Below are 16,967 nucleotides of genomic sequence, written 5' to 3' on the forward strand. Positions count from 1 at the left end.
AGGAAAACTGCTAAAGAAAGAAAGAGAAAAAGAAAAACCCACTGTTCTCTGGGAAGCTGTAGTAGGATTTAAAAGGGCAGTGGTAGAGACAGACCCCCACTTGTGTTTTCAACAAAGAGACTAGGATGAGTTTACAGACTTGGAGAAAAAGGAAACTCAGGACAGAAACTAAGTGTCAAGTGGTTCTTTGGGCAGCCCTCACAAGCCTTAGCACCTGGACTTGAGCAGCAACACTGGCTGAACTGGAGCCAGTCTCCCAATCTGCATCGTTAGCAGATGCAGGCAGCCATTGACAGTGTTTGAACACATGTTTTATTACCTTAGTCCATACAACTTATGATCAAGACAGGAAGGACCATGTCAGCATTTTCCTTTCCTTTGTCCTTCAGAACTGTCACTCCAGTTGTACTAACTCAGCAGGCATGAAGTGTCTGGGCAGCTGCGATGGCAGAGCAAACCTGACACTGACTGGCCACACGCTCAGCTGCGGCGCTGCAGGGACATGCCAAGGCCACTAGCCCATCCCTCACAACCATTTAACAGCAACCTGCTGAGAATTAGAGGTGCTGCACAGTGCCTGGATTAGAAGGCACAGTTTGATTATTGTCAGATACTGTGGGATTTGTGAAACACAAACAAAAATCCCTTCTGTTGGCTTAAAATGTCTGTTTCCATTGTTCTGAGCTTGTTTAAAGAGTTCTGAACAGTGCAACAAAACAGCTGTGGAGTAGATGCAGTGGCTCCTCCCCACGCATTCCACTGGCTTGTCCCTCCAACTAAAGTGCGGGACAATGCTGACTTCCTTTCCACAGTGTGTGGAAAGAGCCACTGCAAACGCAGAAGGCACCTTCTTGAACAAAATTACACCTAAGTGAAATAGACGTTGGCAAGCATCCTAGGCCATCTCATTCTGTGCCATGACTAAGCAAGCTCCCTTCTCTGTAAGGTCACCTGACTTTTGCTTCTTGCTCATACAGGGGAGAGCTGAGGCTGTTGTCTTCGCAACTTTAGTGGTCAGCATCCCTGCGGTGTCTAAATGTAGGAGGTACTAGGTGACTGGAAACATCAGCAACTATAAGGAACTATGTGGAGTAAGGAATTAGAGGCACACTCTGAGTATTTTATTTCAAATACATAGGAACGTGTCTAAGCCTCCTCAGGCCTATATGAGGCACTGCTCTAAGTAGTGCACACACATGAGAGTGTGTCTAGGCCTCCACACTGCCCACGTTATAACCACTGTCCATTAATAAATGGTGAAAGTAGTTCAGCAAAGTTACTGTGTCCAAATTATAATTTTGGGAACTGGAAGCTAAGAACTTACCTTTCGAACGGTAGTAGGAAGAAGCAGGGAGTGCACACTGAGAATGACACATGGCTTTTAAGGCTCCGAGCCCACCCCACGGCCTACTGCCTCCAGCAGCAAAGCCACCTCTGGAGCCTCTTCAAGCACCACCACCAGCTGGCAACCAGCATCCTCACTGCACCACCACACTCGGTGACTCTCGGTGTCCTGACTGGAAAGGCGGACCCTGTGCAGCTTACTACTCACTTGAAGAAGGCATGTGAAGTATCTGCCTTGCCACTGGTCTGAGAGGCACATAGGAGGGTCAGAACGCACCCTACCTGTTCTTAAGCTCAAGAGTTTGCACTGATTACACACACACTGCTTTGCTGTTTGTTTTTTTTTAAGAAAACTGTTTCTAAAATAAAATAGTTCAAAAATCTTTACCTCTTCAAATGTAAACTATTCTGACTACAAATTTGTTAAAGCGCGGGTAAAATGGGGACACAAGCTAAAAGTACAAAAGCTATGATACCTTACAGAAAAGTAAAGTCCAAGAGTGTACCAATGGGACTAGAAGCTATCTATCTAAATGCTCACCTGTGGCGTCCAGCCCATAAAGCAAGGGAGCACTGATGACACGCTGGGAGAATCGTGCTGGTTTTCTGAAAGGTGGTTGCCATCAAAACTGCACCCTTCCAGTAACAAGCCACTGACCTGCCACAGAAAGGGGAGAGTTACAGTACGACTGAATTCTCAGGTGCCAGCCACACACCGCTGGGGCTTAAGTCATATACTGTGAAAACAGATTAGGGCCTTTTATTTGGCAAAAACAAAATCTGAACCAGTGTTCACAGAGTTCTTACTTTTTAGCTAACATTTTAAGAAAAATTCACTAATGTCATTGACTATATAACCATGGGTGCTTTGGCATTAGGTTGCTAGAAATATAAAGACAAAAGCCAAATTAATTCTTTCCTAGGAAGTGGGGGAGAGAAGCCAAATCAAAGAATGAACATGTGGTCCCTACGTGTCTTCTAACACTTTTTATTTACCCTACCATGTGGAGTTGAGAGAGTAAAGGAAAAAAGTCTTATACAGTCTACAGTTGCTTTTGGTAAACATGGTTCTTGCAGTAATGCTAGCTACAGGTTTTCTGTGGCCATTTTATTCATTTGTCCAGTGTTAACTGTCCTAGCTAATGGCAACAGGCGGAGCAGTAGCTTACACTCCCAGCCATTCAACAGGCTACAGTTTACAGCCTTGTGTTTTCTCATGGCATATGTGTGACACCAAGCACACTCTACCTTACACAGTAGCTTCTAGTCTTAAATGGTCTATGGCCTCTGACCCACCTGAGAGGAGGGAGCTTCAGATTCAGTTACAACAATGACAAAGTGACACCCACTCAGTAAAAAGGAGGATACGCTCCTGTGTGGTTGGCAGCAGGGAGCTGTGGCTTCTAGACAACTGATCACAGGGAGGGCCACTGACGGAAATGCTCATCCTGTGTGGTATAAGGTGGTGAGTTGAGGGGCTGAGGTTTTCACGTTCTCCATAACTAACAGCGGAGCTGACTCTTCCTTCTGCTTACTGGCTACTTGCACATCTTTTATTCAAAGTGTTTATTTAGGTGTTTTACCCATTTTATTAATGAGCTGTAGCTCAGTCTCCCCCTGTTTAAAACATGGTAAGATTATCTACCTGATGAGAGAAATATAGGAGATAGGGAAATAGATGGATCCAGAGGGTCCTTTAAACCTACAAGAAGAACACTATGATGGGCAGATCTGGGCCCAGGGGTTCTGCTCCATCTATGGCACCAACCATGGACAATACGTGTAGTCATCATCAAACCCCTACCCAGACCTAGCCAAGGAATAGGACATTCTCCACAGTTAAGTGGAGACTGGGGACTGACTTTCACAAGAACTCTGGTGCTCCATATTTGGCCATGTCCCCTTGATGGGGAGGCCCGATGGCACTCAGAGGAAGGATAGCAGACTACCAAGAAGAAACTTGATACCCTAGCATCATATTCAAGGGGAGGAGGTCCCCATCAGTCACAGTCATAGGGAAGAGGAATGAGGTGAAAGTGGGAGGGAGGGAGGGAGGAATGGGAGGCTGCACGGGATGGGATAGCAATTGAGATGTAATATGAATGATTTTATTTTTCAATTAAAAAAAAAAAAGAATATCTACCTGAGATGACTGCTGTGAAGACTGCTGCATACCAAGGAGTAGAGTGTCATCTACAGACTCTCCTTCCCTTGTACTAGCTGCAGCCAGAGTTCTACACACAGACCCCAAACACTGCCCTATACATGGAAGACTGATATGGGTAATATAAAGTTCTCCCAACAGATGGCCCAACTTCTAGTCACACCAGTACTAGAACTATGAGCCAGCCTACTTAGGGCAGAGAATCCCATGAAATATTGAAGCAGAATTTTTATAACCCAAAGAATATAATTGCATGCAACTGTTTTGTTATTTCTGCAGTTTTAAAATTAAATCTGCATAACAATAACACAAAGCTATTTGTAATGAGAAGGTAATGCTGGGGCTGGGATTGCAGTTCAGTGCTAGAGCACTTCTTAACATGTGGAAGGTCCTGTGTTCAATCCACAGCATCAAAAAAAAAAGAAAATAAAGGAGGGAAGAGGGAGGGGAAGAAGGGAAAGAGCAGAGAAAATGATGCCACATGATAGCCTAAATGCATTAAGAAAAAAATGAGAGCACTGGAATGGTACATCAAAACTTGATGCGATAATCTGTGTGAATATATGTATATATATATATATATATATATATATACACACACACACACACACACACACACACACACATATATGCTTTCCTACTTAGTAATAAGTATAAATATATTGAGGATTTTATACGATGTACATATACTTCTGTGTATATATCACACAGAGGGGCAGGCTATGTAGGAATACTTTTATATCAATGGAATTAAGTTTATATTACTGTGAAATAGATATATGTTATATATTGTAAATTTTAAGGATACAAAAAGCCAGTAAGTATTACAGTCTCAATGTCTTTCAACTTTTTTGCCACAGCGGTTCTCTATCAGTAGGTTAAAAAATAAATAAAAGGACCTTGTCTTAAACTTCATACCGGAAAGTCAGATGAATCACATCTTAAATGTAAAATCATAAAAATAAAAACCTGTCAGGGGAAAAAACATGTAGGAAATCATCTGGAACTGGAGCATATCAAATCTCTATTTAAAATTGCACTTGCTAGATAAGCAATGAAATAAGGGCACAGTAGCTAGAAAGGAATCAGTGGAGTGTTATTTTGCACGTATCATCATCACCATCATCATCACCACCATCATCATCATCATCATCATCATCATCATCATCCTCTCATATAAAAACTTTAAGGGACTAGTCATTTGTAAGTGTTCCCTTAAAGTTTTTATTATTTTTTTCTCTTTGAAAATCCTAAGTAAATATATTTCCTATATTTTTATTTCTAGAAGTAAACCTTTTATGCATTTGGAATGAATTTATTAATTTGCCTGGGCTGAGGATGCAGTCCAACACCAAATCATAAATTTACTTAGAATACATATTTTTAACATTCTGCTACTTGATTGAGCAGTTCTTGTGACAATGCTGTGAGTTGTGTTTCTCTGCAGGAACAGGTCTGCTTTGGACACGGGATATCACTTCACTATGCTCCATCAGTCTGTCCTTACAGCTTAAGGACAATGAGCCACAAGCTGCTCCATTACAAGTGGATTTCTTCTCCAACGTTTGACCTTAGACTCGGCTTGTCATTTGCTTTGATCTGCTTTGAGCACTAACACTTTCACAGGTGGACTTTCAACAAGATTTTCTTCTTGGCACGCTATACTGAGACCATGTCGTAAAGAGTCTCATTTTCAGGAACATGAGACTTACACGGAGGAGGACTGAAGTGAACTAGGGCACAGCCAGCAATAGCTGCAGATAGTGAGAGACGTGAACACCGACCTTTGGTGGAGCTGACCTAGCTAGAGTCACTCTCAAGCACTTTCATTTTATGTGTGGTCATGATTTAAAAGTACATTTTAAAAGACACATAATGTATTTTGTTTTTTCAAAATACAGCAAGTAGAGTTAAAAGTTTTACAATAGATCACATACATCTTATTTTAAGTCTTTCATGCTAAATCTTACATAATTAGATTGTCATCTACAGTTGAGCTCTATTGATCTTACATTACAAGAATAGGTACCTATGAGTTAGTAACGTACACATTACCAACATGATGCATTTTAAGTTAAGCATCCCAGATTAGTACCTTAATCTGTAGCTTTGCTTCTTGAAGTCGGCCTTTCCAGGATGCTACAAATTTAAGGCTATCCACAGAGCAGGCCATCACCCTGTAAGAGTAAGCAGCAAATGTCATGAGAAATAACTCTTTGGTGCAGATATACAGGTCTAGCAATGAGTATGCACTTATCAGACATAAAGCCCAGAGGGCAATCTCTAGATCCAAACCCCAAACACATAAAGCAATGTCCTTAGGAAATAAAGTAACAATATATCTATTTTCAACCCAAATATTTATAATATGCAAGAAAAAGCTACCAAATTAAGTATAATAAATACCTAAGGTTTTAATATCAGCTGCTTAAATGTCAATCTTCCTTTGAGATTACACGTTTCTTAGGTTGAGGGCCTTTGACAGTTTAAATTCTACATTTTGATCATGGTCCTCAAATGTTAGCACATGGAAGATATTCATTAAGTTTTTATTGGATGAACAAAATAACCTGAGCAAAGATAAACACCAGTCCTGTTAATGAACTTCTACTTCTTCCTCAGAATATTATAGAAATGCTCCTTATATTCTGCCTTGTTACAAACGGCCTATGTACATGCAGTAATCTGACACTGGTACAAAGACCAGTTTGACCTTTAACCATTGTCTATATTCACAATGAAACTTATCCAGAGAAACCTCTTAGATCACTGGCTACTATTGTGAACAGTAAATCTGGATAAACAAAATAACCAAACTTAGGAATTAATTTTTCCCAATTATAATAAAGCAATGATATTGAGAGTAAAAGTAGACTGCTATTTTTAATTAATTTTTTAATTAATTTATTCAGATTACATCTCAATTGTTATCCCCTCACTTGTATCTATGTTCGCATTCTTCCTCCAAGTTGACTGTTAGTAAAGTTAAACTGTTAGGGGGAATAATAAACTTTTACAGGTTTTAAGAATAAATTTACTCTTGACAATCAAGACAACGTGACTAGAGGGGAAAATAAAGTACTCATTCTGGCTACCTTGCAGTCTCCTGGCGAAGAGCATTGAGGAATGTGTCTGGATGGAAAAGTTCAGACAGGTCAAGAGTGTCAGCAAGAAGAGCTTGTTTTTCAGCTTTCTCTACCCAATTCTAGAGGGAGAAGGGAAAGCAAATATATAGATGTACAGTTATGCATAAGCCGTTTTCATCCAGTGTGTTAGATAGTCATTTTCCAATTGCTTTGAAATAGTGTCTTGAAAACATTAAGGCCTCCCCTCTGCCTTGCAAAAGGCTGACAGTGATCTGGTATAGCTACCCACCATGAGGAAGCCTCCTGGTACAATAATTTCAATGTACAAATATGTACAAAATAAAGCTTAAAATGGGATAGCTCAAGTTGTGTGGCAGTTGGGATACATGCTCAGTGCACACTAGATACACAGTTGCAAATCTGAGCCCTGAGGACCCTCTTCTCTCAGCAACACACAGTATGTCTGATAAGAACTTAAAAGGTGTCAGGAGTGGTGGCACATGCTTTAATCCCAGCAATCGGTAGGCAGAGGCAGGTGGATCTCTGTGAGTTCGAGGCCAGCCTGGTCTACAAAGGGAGTCCAGGACATCCAAGGCTACACAGAGAAACCCTGTATCCAAAACAAAAAAAACAAAAACAAAGAATTTAAATGTTGCCTATTGGAACAGATGCATTAGCAGTCTTGTGCAACAGCACACTTTCATTAACCAATTGTCTGGGTACCATGTGGAAGTTAGAGCCTCCCTTCAAGACACAATGAGGTTAAAAGTCTTGCCTCAGGTTACACTGCAGCTATTAAAGCCAAGAAATAAAGGCAGGTAGTAAGCGACTTGCTTCTACTAAGATTCTCTGCAGGTCCTAAAAAGGTGGTTTGTCGCGCTCTCTGAAGCAGTCTATCACTTCAGCTGCCACACAGAGGAATGTCAGCTATTAGCCACTCAAAGATGGCCCTTCTCTCAGTAATTTGTTTTACATGATTTATAAACAGCCTTAAAAAAAAAAAAAAAAAAAAAAAAAAAAAAAAAACAACCACGAGTGCTACCATAGCAGAAAGCAGTGAGCTTCGGGTTCTCTAACAGCCTCTGTCACACTGCTGCAGCTCCGCAGGATGAGCCCATTGCTATCCAAACAAGCACGCTTCGGTCGCATGTCTGCAGAGCAGACCCAGTGTACTTGCCCAGTACAGAGCCCTCTAACAGGGATGTCTCTGTAGCCTTGTAGTGGACATGTGTTGATATTTTAATAAAAGATTTAAAGAGATTCTTATAAACAATGAGTCTCTCTCACAGATACTATGCTTTACAATAATGCTGTGTGAAATCTTACCTAATTGTCTTTCATTATTAGCTAAACAGAGGAGGTGTAACTCAGTGGTAGAGCTAAGCAGCCAAGAACTTATTATTTTAAATGAATCATTTAATATAAATATTTACAATTATACTATGATTATATTAATGCCTTAAAATCAATTTTAAATTCTAATATCCAAACGAGTTGTTGTCAGAAGTGGATTTTTATATGCTCAAAGTAATTAAAAACTAGCGTAGCCAATAGATGTTTACTTCATTAAAGTTTAGCTTAAGATAATTAGTCAAGGAGGAAACGTTTCTTTGGTAAAAATGTTAGTCTATGGAAAAAATAAGAGCTTGTTAGTCTACTAAGCTTAAAGCCAGATTAATGTAAGAAAGCCATTTGATAGGTTAGACTCATGTAATGCAGCTTCTTTTAATGGATGTAATAACCGACCAGCAAACCTCATGATGGGGAAAGAATTGCCTTTTTCCACATTTAAACTACACTTACACTGATGTACGAGCATGCAAATAAAGAATTAGGCAGCAGTATTTTTGATAAGAAATGTATATAAACAAACCAGAGCTGTAACAAAGCTACATGGAGCAGAAGCACATGCGACAACTTCTTTGTCAATCTCCTTCCCTCATGCCACAGGCTACTGCCACGGCTGGATGGCTTCCAGATAGACTCACACTTTTAGTCAAGAGTCTTCATCGCTTTAACTTGTTACATGATGTGTAACAAATATAGTTATGGAGATTGGTGAATAAAAGCCAACAGGATGGCCTGACAAATGGGCCAGGTGATTTCTTAAGCATCACACATGCATTAAACCTCAGAATTGCAGGCAGGACAACTCCTGGCTTAGGTCACAATGCATCCTACAGATGGTCAAGTATAGTTTCCTCTATATCATAAATGAAATGACTTCCCAAAGTTATGTAAGATTTAAAAATACTGCAATGTTGAAACATGGTCCAAGAACTGAGTCAAGCATTGGGGATTCTGAGTGCTTGTGAGAAAACTCCAAGAGAGCAAGAGTCCTGTGCCCTTAGTTTCTTTAAAAACACAGAACTGTTCTTGAAATGTGCTTTGCTGCCCCTTCCAGGTATAGTGGATTGGAGTGAATTTAGTTTAGATTACACTCATTTTAAAGCCTCTATGGAAAAACATGTTTTTGCCACTTGTGGTTTGTCCTTGTGATGGTATATGTTACTCATGTGACTCTTTGTAACCCTCAGAGTATAAACTATCCACTGCGCTGAATAAAGCTGTACAAGCATGAGACTTGAGTCTCATTTTTAAGCTCCACTCCCCCAGGTCCAACAGTCAACTAGAGTTGTAAACATTGCAACATGGAGAGCTAGCTCTAAGACTGTTTATACATTCAAACTACACTCCTTCTATTAGAAGCATGCACTCGATGACATTAGCTTACAGGAGGGGGAGATGAGACGCCACACATAACTGACAAAAACAGAAAGTAGAACATGACATTAAAGGAAGTACCTTATTAGCAAAGTTCTTTTTCTTTATGAACCTGCTATATAGAACTGAATAATAAAGCTGTTTACTCATGAAGACAACTACTTCAGGTATAATACAACCAATTATTGTTTTTGTATGGGCTAGACACACCACTCCTCTGTATCTTTGTCCAATTTTACAGAAATTCTCTGCTCCTCTTTTACATATGAAAATGAGACTTAAAGGCAACGGAAGTCAGACTATACTGAAATCTGATATGCATGGTTGTTACAAAATTAAATGCTCATAGCCAACTCTGAAAGGCTCAAAGGAGATTCACCACCAGGGGCTTTCTAGCCACTGCATGCAGCCTGGGAACCCACGTAAATATCTGACTGCTCCTCTCAGCCTCTCCATATTCTGCGTGCCAGGGATGCCAGCTTATCACAGCCCTGCTCCCCACAGGGACTCTCCAGGCACCACATGTGACCCAGGAACCTACACCTGCGTGTAGGAGAAGGAAATCACTTGGAATAAAACAACTCCAAATGGATCAAGGACCTCAACAGAGAACCAGAATACAAAGGCATAGCAAAGTATTTCCTGTACAGGACCTAGAAGCACAAGCATTAAGACCAAAATTAAGTGAGCCCCCATGAACCAACTACTTCTGTAAAGCAATGGCACCATCATTTGAGTGAAGAGGTTCAATGTACCCGACAGAGGATTAGTATCTAGAATACACAACGAACTGAAAAACAAAAACAAAAAAAACTAAACAAGGGAAAATGAACAATCCAGTTAAAAATTGAGCATGGCATTAAATAGGATTCTCAAGAGACAAAGTATAAACAGCTGAGAAACATTTTAAAAAACATTCACGATCCTTAGCTATCACCAAAATGCAAACTAAAACAACTTTGAGATTTCATCTTACACCAGTCAGAATGGTTAAGATCAAACAAATTACTAAAAATGCAAAAATGAATATGGAAAAATGAAAACACTTACTGTTAGAGTACAAACTGGTGTGCCACTGTAGAAATCAGTTTAGAGATTCCTCAGAAAGCCAGAAATAGCACAAGACCCAGCTAGATCACTCTTGGGCATAAACCTAAAGGACTCCATACCCTACTATAAGGATAGCCGCTTTATCTTTTAAAGATCACTGCTGCTTTACCATACAGCCAAAAAATGCAAAGAACCCAAATGCTCAGCACCCAATGAATGGATAATGAACAGCAGTGCATGTACACAGTGGAATATTATTCAGCTGTTAGGGAAATGAAATTATGGAATTTCAGATAAATGGATGGAGTTGGCAACAATTATTCTGAGTAAGGTAACCCAGACCCGGAAAGACAACCTTTGTGTGTTTTCTCTCACTTGTGGATGCTAGTGTTAACTCTTCAGCTATGTGTTCTATCTGGAATATGCATAGAGGTCAGAAATTAGTAAGGAGCCACAGGGGTGGACTTTCAAGGGTCGAGAGGTAGAATGCAATGTTATAGCCTCAGTAACAGAATAACAGGAGTAGATGGGCTAAACCGCTGTAGCCAGGGGAGGACAGGGCAGAGAAGGCAACATGAGGAGGGGTTGACTAACACTAAAAATCTTTAGGAAAAAGTCACACGGAAGTAGGCTTAGTACTACAGATGCTTCATAAGACATAAAGGGGTTATCCTATAATGGGACAACAATGTCCCTACTACATACCATAAGCTACTGACAACAAAAAATGCCCAGTGCTAAGAACGGCTACCTGTTTTGGAGCTGTTGGCCAGTTAGGCCTCATAGATCACCAACCATTATAAGCTATTGCCAATATACAGGGTTGTTCTCCAGACTTCATCGTAAGACCCTACTGCTGAAGATACCACATTTGGGTCATAGGACATGGAGAAATCAAGCTGGTACAGACCTGGAAGCTCTGTCCTGGCTGGCTAGCTCTCATAGTGCAAGAAGATGTTATGTGCACTATCTGACAAGAAAATTAACTATCGATCTTATGTGCTTGTGAACCCTGAAAGCTAGGATGATGACTAGCCTGGTAAGACACGCCCACTGGTGAAACAGTGGCATGAACACTGTGGTAGTGACCAAACACTTTCTGCATGGACTTAGGGCCCTTTCCACAAGATGAAACCCATGCCTGACACCGTTATTGGGCCTAAGCACCTGTGGCGAGACAGGCCATAGGCCCTAACACTATTGGTCTGCTAAACGGACATAATATAAATTGATTCTAACATTACTATTACATACAACAGTACATCTTACACCTCTCATCAGAAAAACTTCTCTACGCAGTAAATGGCAACTAACACAGAGGCCTTCAACTTAGGCAACCAATCCCTGTACAACACAATGTAGCATTTCTTACAACAGGTATGGTTTACCCTAAAAAATCAAAGATAATTACTAGCATAGTCACATGACTTGGCCCTTTCTTCCCTCTAGTGAAAGAACCTCACACTCAAAAAAGCTATTTTATAGTTTAACTCTTTTTTGTTTTTTAATTTTTTATTTGTTCACTTTATATCCTGATTGTAGCCCCCTCCCTACTTCATCGCCTCTCCCTCCCTCCCCTAGTCCTCAGAAATGAGAGCCCTCCTCCCCTAACATTTGACCTCAGCCCATCAAGTCTCATCTGGACTGCCTGTATCGTCTTCCTCTGTGGCCTAGTAAGGCCACCCCGCCAGGGGGAAGTGATCAACATGGGAGGGGGGGGAGTCCATGTCGGAAGTAGGTCCTACTCCCCATATTGTGAGACCCACAAGGAGACTGTCCTGTCTATCTACTACATCTGAGCAGAGGGTCTAGGTTCACATCACACATGGTCCTTGGTTGGTGCATCAGTCTCTGTATTGTAGTGTAGTTAGCCTGTATTATGTGGCTAATATCCGCTCTCTTGACTCTGGCCTATTTCTGTCAGGGACATGTTTCCTTGTCCTTGCCAGCCTGAGTTCTCAGGTTAGCCCTGTGTTCTCTGACTGCCTTTAGGTTAGGCCTCCTACTATTCCCTGCCACAGCACTGTATTCCTCACTCTCCCCTTTACTCTTACTCATGGCTACCTGTTCTGATGTGCTCTACCTCAAACAACCTCACAATGTTTGGCACCAGGAAACACTAACCACACTGACAATTTTTAATTGCTAAAATGAATATATATACGAAATATAAATTTTAGCCAGGTGGTAGTGGCACACATCCTTAATCCCAGCGTGCAGATAGCAGAGGCAGGTTTGAGGCCAGCCTGGCTTACGGCACGAGTTCCAGGACTACACAGAGAAATCCTGTCTAGAAAAATCAAAACAAACAAACAAAAAGAAATATAATTTTTTGTGAGACAGAAGCTAAATCTACTTACTAATTATTATGTCACCAGTACTTCACATAGGCCCTGACATTCAGCAGCTGTTTATAATATTTTTGGCTGAACAAATAAATGCCATGCTCGACTCTCATCATTTTCAAATGATTCGCACAAACCCTAACATGGTGACCAGCACTGTATGTGAAACCTTCAGTAGCTCACTGACTTTCCCCTGAATTTAAGACCCTGAGATCTGCGACTATGGTCAGGTCTTTGCTCAAACTGTTTGCATTCAGTTTGAAACATTTATAAAATAATACATTTTTATAAGAAGCTCCAAGCTTTCACTTTCAAAGATCCCTACAAAGCAATGTGAATTCTCATCTTTATGCCTCCCCAATCCCCCCCTTCCCCCTTCACCCCCCTATCTTCTTTTATTCAACTAGGAGTTGTGCTGTTCTCTGACCATCACAAGCTGCTCTGGGAATGAAATACAGATGGCAAACATGAAACAACTGAAATCCTAGACATTAAAGTCACTTCAGAAAATGGGCAACTTTTTACACTTACAAATAAAATAAGTAGCAAGCTAGTAAAAAAATGATACAAAGTAAAAAAAAAAAAAAAAAAAATCTCCAGCTAGTGGTAGTGAGAAAAATGTTTCCTGGTTAGAAGGAAAACATGATTAAGCCTTACAGTTTTTTATCTTGAGAAGCAGGAATTCCTATGAAGTTCTAAAGATGATTACACAGAGGCAAGGTATACAGTTTTGATGCTTAGTATTTGACATATTATGGATGAAGAGTCACGCTATAGATGAATAATGAATGATCTTAAAAGTTTACAATAGTTTATGTAGAATTATTTTCAAAGATTAATTTTGATATCAACAAAATACCTCAGCAGCAGAGGACTATTAAAGTTACTAGCACACTTTTATAGCAAGAGGCTCTGTCCTTATGAAAACTAAGTAAAGCCAGCAATGTGGACCACACAGGCATAGGGGTATGCTATCACAGTCCATGGCGGGAGCACACCCCGTGAGTGTGAAGCCCTACACTGTTAAAGGCCACTGTGGACTCCTTCTCTCTAGTCCTTTCATTTACCCACAGGTCATGTCTAGCAATCTGCAGAGCAGACGAAGCAAGTCAGTCAGTGTCTCTATGTGGTTCTTCCTATCAGTCAGATATCATTTTCCTCCCAGGATATTGTCTCTAATAATCCACATATGAAGAATTGGTTATAACAGACAAAAACAAAAATTCAGATGGGCCCCAATTCCTGTAGAGAAATGTAAGAAGGGAACTAGAGTAAGAAAAAGATGAAATGATAGATTAAAAGGACCAGAAGATGCACACTTCCCCACACACCTTAAGGGAAGCTCTAAAGAGGAGAAAGCAGGTGTAATGGGCTACAAACAAAGGCACAGGGAGAGTCTTCAGCCACAGGGCAACTTCCTAAATGTTAGCCTGGAAATGGGTCAGAATGGCCTCACACAGATTGTCTGTAGGTGAGAGGAACAGGCAGGCACTTTTCAAGTTCTCATAACTGATGGCCTGGGTTTTCTCCTTAAGTGGCTGTGGCTGTTGTCAGTGAACAATGCGCATGGGCCAGAAAGCATGGCTGTACAGTGGCACGTGTCAGAAGCGTGGAGTATGTGAGACAGTACAGAGATCACTAAAGCTTCATGAAGAATGGAACGTAAAATGTACATCAAGTTACTGTATAGCAGACATTCATGTCTGCTGCTAGGAGAGGTGGCACTTGAGAAGCTGAGGCAGGAGATTTGAGGCAAACCTGGGCCACGTAACAAGATTATGTAACAACAACAACAAAAACAAGCAAAGCAAAACAAAACAAAACAACAGCATGGAAAAGCATAGACAAGGCCCCACATGCACCACTAACTTGTCCCATGTGAGCAACAGACCCCCTTCCTCTCCTGTTATTCCTTACTGTTTATTTTCGCTGATACACCTACCGGGTTTGCTGTGGGGGAAAGTGCTTCCCCACAGGAAGAACACTCCTTATAGCTCTCAGGTCACAGTTCTGACAGGGCTTTCAGTTGCTATCGTAGGCACTATCTGCACAAGTCTAGATTTTGCTCCACATTAACAATGATTAAAACAACAACCATGGACAGCAGACATTTGAAGAGTGTAATATCAACATTTCAAATGGCATAAAAGTGAAATTATGTTTTACGTAAAGTCTTGTCATTGTCACTACTAAGGATATTTCAATAGGTAAGCCTATGTACCATAGTCAGAGCCACACACGCAGCAACTAATGGTCCATTCTTACCTGAATTGCAAGGGTGCGGGCTACAAGACCTCGCAGGTACTGGAGGGGATCCTCGGGGCCTTCCCACCTGCTCTGCCACATGAGAGGACACTGCAGTGTAAAGGAGGAAAAGTCAGCTTACATGGGCAACACTGTGAATAGACTTCTACCATTAATGTGGTGGAAACAGTGTCTGAAGTTAAGGTGGGATTCATTAAATGTAAAACCTCTTACAGGAAGGAACGCGTCTCCTACTTGCTGTCTGTGAAACTGGCCAACCATGATTTCTTGAAGTGATACTTGGCACAGAATGAAATCAGAGTAAATCTTTAAAATTCATTTAAAACTTCTTCAAGATAAAAAGGATCTTTGTCCCTACAGAATTTGTTTCAAGCTACACATAAAGTAGCACACACGATTTTACCCACAAAGGTATTCTAGGTAGACTGTGCAAGGAAAAGTTGTTAATGGAACTGTGTGACCTAAACTAAAAACCAGTAAATAAAGTAACTCAGAAAAGATCTTTTATAAGAACTATTTTTCAAATAGCCGACCCACTGTTAGCTTCCACTAATGTGTACTCCTATACTTTAGAAGTATTCAGTAACTATATATGTACTATAACATAATTCTGTGAGGGCTTTCTATATTTTTCAATATATTTATAAATATGAACAAATTTTGTATTATTTTAAGTATGGTAAAAGTACAACAAGGTGCTACCTCAGCAATATAAGTGAGAAAACAGGCCAACCCATACATGTAGAAGGAATCTCTTGTGTATTGTATGGATGCCACACCTCTCAATTTAAAAGCCCATGGTGCACAGCTGAGGGGAGGAAATAGGTGGACCATCCAGCAGGCGGAGGGATTCTGGAATAAAGTCAGGCATGCAAGATTCCAGCCAGCAAGATGTGAAGAGGATAGGCACATGGTGCCTGAGCTCAGGTAACCGTCCACACGGCAGAATGTACATTAGAATAAATGGATTATTTTAAGTTATGAGCTAGTCAGAGAAGACCCTAGCTATATGGCCTAGGTATTTGTATAATATTTAATGAGTTTCATTAATCATTATTCCAGGAGCTTAGGGAGGGAGGAAAAACCACCTATAACACATACATATATGTGATCACACACACAAATAAATATAATAAAACCTCTCAAAAACAAATGATAACAGAAAACATTAACAAACCAGAAACAATTAACAAGACTGAATTGGAAGCAGTAGTAACAACAATATTTATGAGGAGGGTGGTGGTGGTGATGATGATGACGATGAATGAAAAGCCCAGTAAACAAAAGGCCAGCTGCACTGCTGAGCTATGTGAAACCTCTGAGAAGAAACTAACACCTCGAGATACACAGACCTGTGGGACAGTGCTTGCTAGCATGGAAAAGGTTTTATATCAATCCTAAGACCTAAACAAAACAAAACAAAAGCTGGAAAAAAAAAAAAAAAAGCTGCAAGGCTTCTTGCTATGCATTTACAATCCCACCACTGGAGAGGTGAAGGCAGGCGGATCAGAAGTACAAAGCTATTTTTAGCTCCATAGAGAATTTGAGGCCAGCCTGGGCTACATAAAACCCTGTCAAAAATAAGCAAAGCACACATATGGCAACTTCCCTAAACTACAGAAAAACCTTAAAAGGAAGGGGAGCCTTCCAAATTCACTCTACAAGGCAAGCATTACCATCCAAAATCAAACAAAGACACAGAGAAAAGTACAGTACATTATCTTTGATGAACAAAAGCCTACAGAGTTCTATACCATATTATTAGAAAGCTAGATCTTCATACTGAATCTGTCATCAGCCCCCATAGTCTAACCTCCACTGTCTCCTTTCTTCACTGTGCTGCTCTATCCTCGTGTTGATCATAAAGTCTGAAAAGCGTTTGAAGGTTCCTAGATAGTGTTTAAGGAGACATATACTAACTACCTGTGATCAGTTATTACATTTTATCTCCAAAATATGTACAAACAATCGATCAATAAAAACTCACTG

At 40.5% G+C, this 16,967-nt stretch overlaps 1 protein-coding gene across 1 annotated transcript in view; it reads right to left on the reverse strand.

Moving 5' to 3' along the window:
• Positions 1-16,967, reverse strand: part of Dync2h1 (dynein cytoplasmic 2 heavy chain 1) — a 192,232-nt gene that overhangs the window by 4,740 nt on the left and 170,525 nt on the right. The window contains exons 85-88 of the mRNA XM_051155884.1: positions 14,979-15,068; positions 6,604-6,713; positions 5,604-5,685; positions 1,886-2,002 (exon numbers count right to left, since the gene is read on the reverse strand). Coding sequence (XP_051011841.1) covers positions 1,886-2,002; positions 5,604-5,685; positions 6,604-6,713; positions 14,979-15,068 — 399 coding nt within the window. The remainder of the gene's footprint in view (positions 1-1,885; positions 2,003-5,603; positions 5,686-6,603; positions 6,714-14,978; positions 15,069-16,967) is intronic.

This window comes from Acomys russatus, chromosome 14, assembly GCF_903995435.1.
Source record: "Acomys russatus chromosome 14, mAcoRus1.1, whole genome shotgun sequence".
Taxonomy (NCBI): domain Eukaryota; kingdom Metazoa; phylum Chordata; class Mammalia; order Rodentia; family Muridae; genus Acomys; species Acomys russatus.